Source organism: Falco peregrinus, chromosome Z (genome assembly GCF_023634155.1).
Source record: "Falco peregrinus isolate bFalPer1 chromosome Z, bFalPer1.pri, whole genome shotgun sequence".
In the NCBI taxonomy this organism is placed as follows: domain Eukaryota; kingdom Metazoa; phylum Chordata; class Aves; order Falconiformes; family Falconidae; genus Falco; species Falco peregrinus.
In genome coordinates, this window is record NC_073739.1 from 14,179,226 (window position 1) to 14,193,351 (window position 14,126).

The 14,126-nt window shown below is 41.3% G+C and overlaps 1 protein-coding gene across 5 annotated transcripts in view; it reads right to left on the reverse strand.

Annotated features, from left to right (window-relative positions):
• The window catches only part of MOB3B (MOB kinase activator 3B), a 107,625-nt gene that overhangs the window by 15,295 nt on the left and 78,204 nt on the right, over window positions 1-14,126 (reverse strand). For 4 of the 5 annotated variants that reach the window (XM_027784587.2, XM_027784585.2, XM_055791447.1 and 1 more), the window contains 2 exons: window positions 9,669-9,871; window positions 5,255-5,372 (listed from right to left, as the gene is read on the reverse strand). In XM_027784587.2, the coding sequence (XP_027640388.1) occupies window positions 5,289-5,372; window positions 9,669-9,871 (287 nt within the window). In that variant the 3' untranslated portion in view covers window positions 5,255-5,288. The remainder of the gene's footprint in view (window positions 1-5,254; window positions 5,373-9,668; window positions 9,872-14,126) is intronic. The other variant, XM_027784589.2, reaches the window with a different exon arrangement.

Below are 14,126 nucleotides of genomic sequence, written 5' to 3' on the forward strand. Positions count from 1 at the left end.
GGTAGCTATGAAGGATAATGATAAAGAGAACACAGTGACTTTAATGAAATTAGTTTTCCTCTGCTTTTGAGCTCAGACTGTCCTCTGCTGACTGCCAAATAATTTATATTACACAGTCTATTGATTTATGATTACCATCACTGCTTTCATAAAGACTGTAAATGGAAAAATGGAGAAAATTCTAATTTTCACCATAAACATAAAAAATTAGTTAAGCAGACCAAACAATAATTTGGAAAAAAATCAAGTGAATTAATTAAGGTATACTTTTATTTTAAAATACATGCTTGAAAACTCTGTCTGCAGAAGAAGTCTTATGTAATCATGTTTAACTGAGCTGTGTTTCATCTGAGTGTACCCTTGTCACAATGCTGACACTTTGCCATGTTTTATTAAGTCTGCTACTGCTGATTTTTCCAATGTGAGCACTGGTTTTGTCTAGTGCCAGACAGGCTATGTTGATGGTACTTCTACTATGTCTGTGGCATTTCTGGCAAAGAATTGCCTGATACATACACATCTTTTCTGGTATCAACAAGGATGCAGCAAAGCTGCTAAATACTTCGTGGAAAGATGCATTGTTTGTGGTAAATCAGATGTGCAACAGCAGCTACTTGGGCCTCATGTACAGCAGTGACAGAGCTGTAGGACTGATATTTATGCCTTACTGTAGCCCTGGGAAAGCAAGAAGCATAGAAGAGGAACTCTGAAGTGTTCACCTGAGCACAATCTGCCTATGGTACTTTTAATTAGCTCATCCTGAAACAGACAGGGTGCTTGGAGAAACTCACATGAAAATGGACACTTTTTGATTTGGTATTCCGACTTCTGAACACCTAACAGGACTAGCACCAGCAGCTGCTGCAAGCCCAAACCCTCACATGCATGTAGGGGCACACTCCTTCCAGTACACAGGACTACACTTTTGTCTGTGTGTGTGCCGTCAGAAGAGCAGGCTGCCACAAAACCAGCAGTCACACCATCACAATTCCCCCAACTCTGTGTTTCCACTACCTGGCTTGTGCCAATGTTAGGCTCTGTGTAACTGCTCAGGAAAGTGTCCTGGCAAAAATTCCAGCTGTTCAAGGAGTTAGTCAATAGGGCCCCCTGGGAAACTGCCTTTGGGGACAAGGGAGCAGAACAGAGGTGGCAGATCTTTAAGGGTGCTTTCCATAGAGCACAGGATGTCTCAATCCCCAGGTATAAGAAGCTAGGGAAGGATGGCAAAAGACGGGCATAGCTGAGTCAAGACCTGCTGGTCAAACTAAAGGGTAAGAAGGAAATGCACAGGCAGTGGAAGCAGGGATAGGTATCCTGGGGAATAGTACAGAAGCATCGCTCAGTTGTGTTGGGATGGGGTCAGGAAGGCCAAGGTGTGGATGGAGCTGAACTTGGCAACGGGTGTGAAGAATAAGAAGGGCTTCTATAGGTATGTCAGGCAGAAAAGGAAGGTCAAAGAAAGCATACTCCCCCTGACAGAGGTACTCAACAACTTTTTTGCCTCACACTTCACTGGTAATCACCTCTCGAGTGAATGGACCTCCAGGCAGGGATGGGGGGGCCAAAGGCAGGGTCTCTTCCACTGTAAGAGAAGATCAGGTTCAAAATCACCTGAGGAGCCTGAACATACATAAGTCGATGGGACCTGATGAGAGGAATGCCAGAGTCCCGAGAGAAATGGCTCTCCCAAAAAAGCCACTCTCCATGATATTTGAAAAGTTGTGGTGGTCAGGCGAAGTCCACAGTGACTGGAAAAAGAGAAATGTTGCACAGATTTTTAAAAAGGGTAAAAAGGATGACCCAGGGAACTACTGGCCTGTCAGCTTCACCTCTGTGCCTGGGAAGGTCATGGAACAGATTCTCCTAGAAGCCATGCTAAGGCACATGGGGGTGATTCGAGACAGCCAACATGGCTCCACCACTGGCAAGTGCTGCCTAACCAACCCGGTGGCCTTCTATGATGGAGTGACTGCATTAATAGTCAAGGGAAGAGCTACAGATGTCATCCATCTGGACTTCCCGTAAGGCCTTTGACATGATCACCCACAATATCCTTCTCTCAAAATTGGAAAGATGGATTTGATGGCTGGACTGTTCAGTGGATAAGGAATTGGCTGGATGGTTGTATCTACAGGGTAGTAGTCAACAGCTCAATGTCCAGGTGGAGATCAGTGATGGGCGGTGTCCCTCAGGGGTCTGTACTGGGACCAGTGCTGTTTAGTAGACAGCCTCCTCCAACACAAACCATTTTATGATTCTATGATTACATGAAACTCATCAGTTTTGGCTGAACTGGTGCTCAGCTGATCCATCCCTGGATCTGACTATGGTAACATAAAGGCTAGCTCCAACACAAGGAAGGAGGAAAGGATTATCCAGTTAGTAGTTATAGGAAGGGCAGGATCATCATTTCCTGTTTCAGTCTGCGTTCTTCTTGGCTTAAAATGATTGTGGAACTATATCTTAAGTGATTTTTTTTTTTTAATAGGTTATGGAAGATCCTGGCTGAAAAGCCTAGAGATGGAAACATTATCTTTTGACAAACAACGTCACACATATGTCAGCACTGCTGACAACCTGGCTGTAAGTACAAAAATAACTCTTCCCCTTGTAGTTTTGATTGTTCTGCTAAATGTGCCTACAAACCTGTCAGTTAATATACCATTGGGTACAAAGCATTCTGCAGCAGCTCACAAAGCAGCGTATTGCGTAACAATAATGTTGGTGGAAAAACAGCACATGAACATGCCACCTGTGACTGTGGGGCTAGATTGCTCTCTGAATTTTATGAAAAGATCTGGAGTAATTTCACTGACTGAAAAGAAAGTGTCTCAGATTCATGTAAGTGTCATCAGGGCATTAATGTAGCTCTGAATCTTAAAATATAGGATGGCAGAGTTACGGTCATTACACTAACCTCAATGTGTAATTTCCTGAACGTGCTTAACTTTGAAATCTTCTGTCACCCAGACCATAGCAGGTTTTTGCAAATAACATATAATACTGCTTCCTAGGGGGAAAAAGAGCAGGGAAAAAGAAAAAAACCTCCAAACTGAACAAAGTTTAATGATTAGGTTAATGTATTAAGCATGCACCTCCTTACTTTGTAGACTGCCTGGACAAGCACTAAAAGTTCACTTCAGAAAGACAAATCTAACAACATAGATGGTTACTTCTAAGCAGCTCCACATATTGCATTAAAATGTTATCAGAAACCAATCATGCCATAAAGCCAATGGAACCATTTACACTGAGAATCATGGAGAATAAAGCAAGAAAACCTTGCTGCCTTTGCGTAGCCTGCAGACGATCTCCATCCTCATGGAGGCAGTTACCAGCATCACCTTTTTTATGCGCTCAGCTACACTGACTGCCACCACTTTGCTGTCCACTTGCTACCATGACCAAATGTCACTACATCTAAATGAAATCAGCATTTTAACAGTTACTAGAACAGTACAGTGAATAATATCCTTCTCTATTTTCTTCATTCAACTGTAATTATTCTTTTTGTTCGCATAAACAAATGTTTATAAAAAATGACTTCTGAGAAAAAGATCAAAGTTCTCACAGGATGTGACTTATAAAAAGAAAGATTTCTGGAGAATGAGCAAAGCTGATGGTCATATTCTGCTGTCTTTCACCCCTGTCCTCAGAGGGAAATTTTAATGCCATCAACAGTTTGCAAAGTTATCTTCTGGGAATCTGGCTGGTTTGCAATATATTTTTGGATACTTCTGAAAGAGCACAAAAGTTACTTTTTGGTAACTACATTTGGTACCTAGGACACTACACTGATTAAACAAAAAAAAAAACCCCAAAAAACCAAAAAAACCCCACCATTAAAAAATGGCATATACAGGTATCTCTGGCAAACAGATTCATGCATTTGACACTCCTTAATAACTGTGAGAGAAGCAAATGTACTCAAACCACACGTATCATTCCTTCCTATTTGGCAGTGTCATCCTGGCACATTACTTCCCAGTGCTCATTGGCATGATTTGAGTGCTTGACCTGCCCACAGTTCTGCAACTTGGTAGCCATGGAAAGATGAAATATGCTTGAGTTTGCCACCTAGATTTTTTATTGTAACATGAGTTTCAGAGTACACATTGAATATACAAGCCCTGCACACATTCTCGGGCCCTCTGTGACCTTGCAAAGATTTGCACAGCAAAAAGACCAAGTGTCTTTTTTTTTTTTTCTTCCCCTGTCTCTCCTCTTTGGAGATACAATTTAAGGTTACATTAATATGTAATGCTCAACAGTAAGAAAAAGAGCCAGGTCCACACCTCCCACAACTTTAAAAAAAAAAAAATGCATCTTGGGAATCTTGTTCCTTCAGGTGAACTGCACCATGCTCAGACCTCCAAACTTAACACTAAAATCTCACCACATTTTTAGATTAAGGTTGGTTTTTTTTTTGGGGGGGGGGGGGTGTTTTTATTTTTTTACTTAACTCTGACAAACACAAGGCACAGTGAAATATCAGGCAAATTAAAAAGCACAGATTTGGAAATCAAAACAAGATACTGCAATACACACAGGTCAATGCTGAGAAGCTGGGAGCAGACTTAGCTGCATCACAAACTAACTGCTATCTGACAAAATGCCCTGCACTGAGATTTAGTCACAAATGTCTATGGCCTCTGAATCAGAAGGCTCTTACATGACTGAAGGAGAAGTGTAGCTAGCTGCTGGATTCTTTGTGTTTATCTTTCTGACAGGCACCTTCTCACTGGGGGCACGGGGCATGGGTGGGTGGGTATATAACAAAAACATGTGGTTTAATGCCTCTTGCATTACCTTTCTGGCTTTTCAGAAAGTTGGGGGTTTTTCTGGTTTTTTTTTATTCTTCTTCCCACCCTTACTAGAGGTCATGTTGCTGTAGCTGCCCTGATCCTCAGGTTTCATGACAGGACCTGTGCCTGTTCCAGCCAAACTTTGACTGTAGCAGTAAACAGGCTCTGCAATCATCAAGCCAAACCAAGCATCTGAAGGTGGTCACCAGCTACTGCTAAAAAAGACACCCCATGCCCTCACAGTGAGGAATGCTCTTTGAAACTGTTATTTATGCCAGAGAAACTTCTGTGACCTGATGCTGCCATACTGCTAGAAGACACTTTCAAATGATAGATTCCTTTAGGGAGCACTTGCTCTATATGTAGCAGTATTTTATTACTGCTAGTTAGCCTTTTTTTTTCTAAGATGGGAGTAATGGAATGTGATACATATCAGAGAAAGTACTCACCTTTCTTTGAGTACTTTAAATCTTCAAATCACATTTATGATGATTTATGCTGTGTTGAGCTAAAGAAATCAGCTATTTGGAAGAGATTGTGTTGCCTTGCATACAGCAGGTTGCATTCCTTAAAAGCAGAAAAAGCTGGTGAGTGACCTGTCCCAGCAAAATATACGAAAACCAGCTTTCAAGTTACATCTTAACCACGAAGAGTTACACCTTTCACAAGTGGGTTAACAGAGAGTTCTATGAAGCAGTTCTGAAGACAGTCAATCTACTCTGGAAAAAAAGAGGAACAAGGGTCTGGATCTGTAGTTTGGAGCCCAGACTAACAGACTGCTAGATTCAAGTGAAGTCTACAGAGCTAGGAAGCATGACAGCATGGTGCTTGCACATTTCCCATTTTCAGCAGTGCAACTCCTAAACAACAGCAAAGCAAAAAAGTGAACACTGAGTTATGGAACACAGGAAGTTGTGGTCTTCCCACTCCTTTTGTGTGTGTCAAGGATTCAGCTTGCTGCTGAAGGTAGGAAATTGAACCAGGAGCAAGCTCTACTCTTATTACAACTCTTATTTCATGGCATCAGAGTAGTTTGCAAAAACTGTTAAATTCAGGCTCACAATACTTCTGTGAGATGCTAAATATTCTTATATTCCACATGGGAAAAGTCATGCAGAAAGCTACTACCAGAGAGAGGCAAGAAACCCATAACAAAACTGGAAACAGAAAGCAAGGCTTCAACCAACAGATTGCATATGACTTACTTTGCAGAGGATGTTTTGGACTGGGTGTAACTGGCAGGTTTTGGTAGCAGTGGGTATGGGGTGACATTGTGGCAGGAGAGCATGAATTCCCTGTGCCAGTCACAGCTACTTCCAGCTGCCACTGAAACACTGCAAATAACTTACCATGTGCTAAAACTTCAGCTAGAGAAGCACACGGTGCCTCTGCTCACAGATATTTAAGAAAGCAGCAACCACTTAGAGGAGAGGACACATGGCTGGTGGCACTGCTGGGGATGTGGTTAGAGATGTACTCTCAGAAGGAAGTGCCCTGTGCCAGCGCAGGCACACTCCTGAAGGGACTGCGGGTCATGGGCAACCCTCACCAGAGCAGGGACACCATGAAAGACTGTATCCCACAGTAAACCCATGCTGGAGTGGAGGAAAACAAGTAAGAGCAAGAAGCAGTAGACACATCCCTGGTCTCCTTCATTGGCCCTCACCTCAACAAAGGGATTAGGAATAGCTGAATGTAACATGTAGCAGAACCAAGGTGAGTTGAGACCTGGGAGGAGGGAAGAGAACTTTTTTACTGAATTAGAGCCTAGGGAAGAAAGGTGTTTCTTCATCAAGTGTTTTTTTTATCTCATTTTCCTCAATAACCAGATCTGTAGAAGTTTTGTTAAATGGTGATAAATCAAGTAAAACTCCCCAAAGCAAGACTATTTTGCTTATGATGTGCTTGTAAAGCACTCTAGCATATTTCTTCAGACCTACATACTATAAAATCTGTTATTAGAGAAAAGGTATCACAGAAAGGAAGCAGAGGGGCATTACTCGCTGTAGCTGGGCTGCTGTTTGAACACTAAGTTAATGTGCTGAGGCATCTGCATTAAGATTCTTACTAAAAAGCACATTTAGATGAAGTGCTTGAAGCATGCTACACAAGTGGACACCTACATAGGCTGAGGGTGGGATAGGCACCACTGCACTAGACAGTTTTGGCTATGGAAAGAGACTAAGAAGTGAATTAAGGTGAACTACTGCCAGTGGAAAATAAAGCTGGTCATACAGGGAGACAGTACAAAGCAGATTCCACATCTTAAAATTCAAACCTTAGTTTATTTTCTGATAGCCTCTGCATGGAGGTGTGCCTTAATGGTCTTCTGAAAGCTCTTATGGTGCAGACTGCCTTGTCTGTCTGTTAGCTGCAGGAAAGGGGAGATATGCTTTCAGACTTCTTTTCCCTCAAATTAACCAATTGGACATGTGGGTTTTTTCCCCTCAGGACCACCTGCAGTGTTAGTGACTGTGCCAGCTTCCTTTTCTGTCCCCATATAAAACAGATCTATGAAAGACTGAGGGATCTGTCAAGCTAACATAGTGATGGAGATGGGAAAAAGATACGCAGCATCTTAAACTATAGCTCCCCCTTTGGTTGCAGAAAGGACAAGTTATGCAACTCCCAGAAGGGAGGGGGAACCCTGTTTGACTCATTCGCTTCATTTGATTTTGTTACTGCTGTGCTGGGTTGCAAAAGGCTGACAAAAGCTATTATAAACAAAAAGCATAAATCCTGCAGGCTAATATTACTACTCACCTACTGCCTGACTCAATTCCTTTCTTGAAGTTATATTGATAAATCAGTTGCCTTCCTGTTTATTAAAGCAGTCTGTTTATTTAATCAGCTCTTGGCCCATTTTCTAATTATGGGAGATAATGTGGGTTCATTTTCTGCCACGGTGAACCTGGCAGGGCACAGATTGTTCTCAACTAACACATTAAAATTCAAGATTATTTGTAATGTCTGCTTTTGTTTGGCAACTCCTTTCCTTCTCTCTGCCCAGCTGAAGACAAAAACACAGACAGATATTTTCTTTCTGCATTTCCATACTGCTGATACCCACTCAAGTCAGGGGCAGGATGATGGAAGCAGGTAGAGCTTTGTCAGTTTGCTCACATGATGTCTTCCCAGTGCAGGTGAAATACAGAGGAGACTCTGTATACCAGCAAAGTTAATAATACTGCATCACATGATGAACCTAAGGATAATTTTGTGAAGGGAGAGAATGCTGGAATGCAAGGGGAAAGCACACACCAGTTGGAGCACACTCCTAGTTTGCTCTGCTGCTGGACTTCAGCCACCTCTTGCACCACTCTGGCCCCAATCCTTCATCTGTCTGCTTAGTGCAGGAATACTGCTAACCACAAACTGCAGCATTAAATAATTTTTGTGCTCTCTGTGTTCCAAAGCAAGCAAGATCTCGTAATGGCCTTAAGATCGCCTCTCTTCTTACCTCTGAGATGTCCTGCCTTGTACCTTGCTTGTCACACATCTTCAGCATTTAACAGCTACAGCTAACCTAGGATCACTAGTCTGGCAGTTCTTTTTTGCAGGGCCTCCTTCTATACCTTAGAACACATTTAGATGTTATATTAAGTTCTCCTATTTTGAAACAAATCATAGATACATAGCAAGTTATCAATACGTGCCATACGCAGTGTCTTTCAGCAGGCCTGGAACTGCTTGAAACAAGACCATTCACTTTTGACTTGCCTTACAGGCTCTCCTTCAATTAGCATAAGCATATACGTGTACATGAAGTATGTGCACATACGTGCACATGAGCAACAGCTCCCATTCCTACAGAAATACAGGCAAACAACATTTTGCCATGCTTTCAGAAGTGTTTCTACCAACTGTGCTACACACTTCCTTGCAATGTGCCTTTATGTGGAACAACTGAAAACTTGACACGGTCCTGGGCAGCCCTCTCTAGGTGACACTGCTTTGAGCAGAGGTTTGGCCTACACGATATCCATAGGTGCCAGCCAGCCTCAGCTGTTCTGTAATTCTGTGGAGACAAAAAAAATCCCAGTGGTTCTAACACTTCATCAACAAGCCATACAGCAATGCTTTCCAAACTCTGACCCATGGAGGAATGTTGCTCTGATCCCTTTTAAAGTTGGCTAAATACCCACAGGGGAGGACTGTACATAAACTGCCTTCTGAATTGTGCTTTACTTTTCCTTCTTTGCTTACACTTTCACTTGCATTTGCAAGCAACAGCAAAAGTGTTTCCATTTCTGGAGCCTTACTTTTGGAAACAATATAATTTTGATCTATTGCAGTCGGAAAGGAAGTGTCTGGTTTTGTTACACTGTTAATTGTCCGAACCTCTGTCTCACCTCATCTGTCTCACTTAAATCCAGAGTGTGCTCTGGGTCTAACACACTCAATACCTTCGCAAACACCCACTTAAAGATTAAAAAACATAAAAATTCACTTTTATGTAGACCACTGTTCCCTTCACATGCATTCATGTGACTGCTATGAGTACCGCGCTGTTACTGACCAATAAAAACCAGAATAAAATTATACATAAAATATATAGTACAGGAAGAAGCAGAAGATAAATGAACTTGTTTTCGAATGGCAGTATTTCCCACCTTTTTTTTTTTTTTTTCTATAAAAAATACACTGCACTTTTCTTTTTCTACTGAGCCTTCTGAACATGTCACAAATACTGCAGCAGATGGAATGGGTCTATGGACAGAGGCAAGGGTTCACCCCTTTAAATTGCCTTTGTTCAACCGTGAATGTTATTCCTAGATGAAACCCACTGCAACACATGTGGGAAAGGCTCAGTGATGAGAGGATGAAAATTTCCTAGAGATTTCCCTTAGACCCCACACTTACCAAAGGCTCTAGTTCTTTGCGGTCTATAAGGTTCAGCTCTGTCACAAAGTAATAAAAATGCTTGTAACAGGTATTGACGTGAGCCTCTGCTCCCATGAGGATGATACGGTCAAAGTGATGGATGTATACGTGAACAAACACTCGAAAAAGCCGGCAGAGTATCTTCTTGCAGATCTGAAGAAAGTTCTTTGGAAAGGGAACACCTGTGAATAGAGAAGGCAGGGTTGTCATAACTATCCTGTCATCCTCCAAGACTACAGCTTTGGAGCAAAGTGTGAGTTTATAACTGCAAACCAAGTTATAACTTCTTAGGCCTCTTTCCAATTCAGAAGATCACTTAATGCATACATTTATCTGACCACTAGTGCCAAAGATAACCAAATACTTGAGCAACAACTTTAATGGATCAAGACTGACAGGTACTGGTCCTTTTTTACTGAACAATTTAAGAGGAACATCCAGTATTGTAATGTTCAGAAATGTGATTTTCACTGCAGTGCATGCTGTACCATTAACATCAATGGCTTTACAACCTGAGATGGCTGTTCCCCATACTGATACATACAGAGCTTGTCCTGGAAGTGACACTCTCATTACTCATCTTATTCAACAGTGCAATTTCACAGCACCAAATTTCATAATGAATTTTAAATAACTGACTGATGGACAGACAGCTTTGCTTTCACCTTCTTCCCAGTTATGTGCACCAATATGATTGCTCTTTTAAGAGAAAAATTTTCAAACACACATGAAAACAGCTCTTCCAAAATCCTCTAGAAGTTACACCACTTCACAGCTGGAGACTCCAAAGCAGCAGCAAAAGCAACATTTGCAAGTAAACAGCCAGGCATCCACATTGGGGCACCAGTTCCCCTTCATTGAAGATTGGTCTTGCACAGCATTGCATACCACTGAGCTGCTCCAAAAAGCTGAAGGTTCATCTCCTTCTGTGAACAGGCCTCTGACATGATGACATGGACTCCCTGGCCAAGGAGGTACCAGGGTATATCCATCGCAGATGCGAACATGGTGTCTGTTAGCATGGCAATGAGGAAGTACCTCAGCTGCAGAAGTGTCCTGAATTGCCTCTACATTTGCCATTGCTGAGGTGCAGATAATGTGGGAAAGTGTCTTTGGTTTTTTTGGCCTGTACTGGGTCCACTGGAAGCAAATCCTTTTGATATAATTTCAAATAGTTTAAAGATGTGGTGCAACCCCTCTTCCTCCTGACACATAAACCAGGGACCAGAGAAACAGCCACATCTATCAGAGCACAACTACTTCATCTCCTTAAGAAATGTTTGCTTTTGGTTGTCACATCCATTCATCTCAACGCTAAAGCTAATTTCTGAGGTCACAGAGAGGGGGCCTAAATGCTCAAGCCATGAATTAAGACATTGCTAAACTATGGAAATGATAATACATACAGATGTCTTGGCAATACTTGAATCAAAACTCCATGCAATTAGACAAACACCTAGATTATAAAAAAAACATTGCTGTCATTTCCAAGGGCAAAATAAATATGACCAATCAAAAAAAACGTAACAGAAACCCCAGACAGTTTTTTATTAACCAGGGGGATCACATTTCAGCCATCAGAGCATGGCTAAATTCAGGAATGATTACAGCAGCAGCCTGCTTTATCTTTTCATAAAGCTACCCAAATCAGAATTTTAAAAATATACCCAAGAAAATGTTAAGTCTTAAAAAAAGGGGAAGGGGAATAGCTGGCACTTGTCACTGCAAGCTGTTTAACTGAACTGAGAGATGAATTCTTGGAGGCACTATATCTTCTTATCCACAACAGGCATGTCTCAAAATGGAGAATAATTAGTTTCATCTTCCATGGGCTGACATATGATTGTTACTGAAGAAAGTTACTGTAATGAAGAAACTGATACTTCTGTATTAACTGACTAAAACAATCTGAATAAACCAGGCCAACAAATGCTTTTAACTTCTCTGCAGCCCCTATTCCCAATTACCAGTTACAGGCAGTAAGTTTAAAGGCTGTAGAGCACTGTTTCTGCTGTGAGGACTTTCATCTGACAGCTTTTCAGTTGTGTTAGGCAGTCAATTTGAGGGCACGTAAATAAAACACGGAAGAAGGGGTGGGGTGGGGTGGGGGCGGGGAGGAGCTGGTGAACAGCCTAAGGTGCATAACAAACTTGTAGTGTTCACACTGTTCCTCACATGCATTACATTTTCAGACAGGCTGTGTAGCTTCGTATGCTGTTGCAGAACTCCAATTTTGCAGAGGTCTCTCTGTTTCATTTACTCTTATATACCAGTGAAACATTGATACTATCACAGGTTTATCACCTGGGTATAACAGAATCCGTAATGGCTCTCTGACTTCTCTCCCCTTCCTGCAAAATTGGTTTACAAACTGACACAGTGTCCTAAATAGTTAAAAAGTGCCTCCTTGTACCACTGAAAGCAACTGGTAGCTGTACAGGGAGCTAGACTCCTCAGCCATGGGGAGCCTGCCAGCCGGTCTGTCCCTGGAGTACACAGGGTCACCAGACTCAAAGTCTGATCTACCTCAAGATACACATGAGCATACAAGGTGGCCACAGCACTAGTTTAAACATACACTCTGCTGCTCTTTGTCTTCAAAATTAGATGAAAAGGACTGTAGAAATGCAGTCTCGAAGGAAAAAAAACCCCTAACACAACAGGACAGATTTTGATCTCAGTTACAGTAGAATGAATCCAAAGTAATGCCATCAAAATATAAAAAAAATCAGAGTGAAACCATTCTAGATTTATATTCTGAGGTCAGAATTTGGCCTAATGTTTTGTTCCCACAGCAACTGCTATAGTTATAAATAAATCAACCACAGGACATAATCATTATGAGTAGCTCTTGGAAATGGGTTAGCTTACATTTAGATCCCTAACTTGTTAAAAGAGTCTGTTCCTCTGTCCTTCAGCTCAGCCACAGTAGCCTCTGCCCTCTCCCCATCCAAGCCTTCATTTAACATAGAGTCCAGGTTTAATAATTCCTTTCCTGGAACTCTGTAGTTAAAAATGGAGAGGAAGAGAAAGAAAAAAACCCAAAAACAAACCCAAAAAATAAACCCACCAACAATCCAAGTATTTATTTAAACTTCAGATTATTTTAACAGTGAAAAAAAATTCCAGGAAGAAAGATGACTGTTTTAAACACCAAATTAAATTGCTGTGTTATGGTTATTAAAAGGCAAATAAATACAAGGATGACTCTGAAATTTTTGAGTTAGCTGCTACTTGCTACTTGCTGAAAAGATAATACAGAGAGACCAAAAGTTAAAGAAACTACATTAGGTGGGAATGAAGGAGGGTAACTAAAGGTCTGAGATAAACACAAGAGGCAAAAGTCTGTCTCATTTGATATATGACAATCTTGAATCTTCTTTATTCCATACGTATCATTACCTCCCCTGAAGTAGGTCAATTGCACAGATTAGAGAGGAAACAAAAGAAAAGTCATGATACAGTTTGTCTCTGTTGCCTGATTCATTATTTCTAGGCAAAAGTCAAAAAGTATATGGTCCCAGAAAGTCTATGCTGAGGAATGAGAATGAACAACCCAGACATTTTGCCTGTAATGTTACATGGGGTTCCGGACTGGCTCACATTCCCACTTGTAACATGCAATGAAAATTACTGCACAGTTAAATCTTCTGTGATGCCAGACATGAGCGTTTTTGACTTTCTGTATTTGTGTGAAGTCTCACTTTACTCAAGGGAAGATGGTAAGCCCTTTGCAATCATGCACAGAAATTTTGCTGTATGTTTGAAAATCCTTTTACAGGCCACAGTTATAATGCATTCTTTTTTAAAAAATAGACATGTAGGAAAAAAAAGAGACTCCCTTCTCCATTGGCAAAAGGATTGACACTATACTATTGCAAACACAGATTAAAACCATACCAACATGGTAAAGTTAAGATTTTTTTCCCAGTTTTATAATAAAGAGCAAGAGAACAGTATGACCAGAAACAATTTGAAGAAGGCACCTGAACCAAACCCTCCTTCTCTCCTCTTTCTGTATTTTCCTTCTCCTATGCCTGCTCCAAGTACAAAAATTTGCAAAAGGTGCCCTTAGCTATTCCTGGAAGCTTTGCTGCAAAAACACCTATTCCGATCCAAGCAGATGTTAAATGTTATCTGTGTGTTAGTCAAGGAAGTGTCTGTCTCAAAAGCCAATGAAAACAATGTCAGTTTTGCTGACTTTGTTCCTCACATAAATAGACAGCTGCAAAATATTAGGGATAAACTAGACTACCAGGTATCTATATCCTCCATGTACCTATACCTCAGAGACAGCAGAAGAAAGGAAAACACTGTTGAGACTATATGGCTTTCTAAGCAAAATGGTGTCCTTTTCTCTTTTTAAGCAGGACTGCCTCTAACAGTGTTACTCTTGGTAAATAAATCAGCAGGCAGGTGTACTGTCAGAGCTTCAAC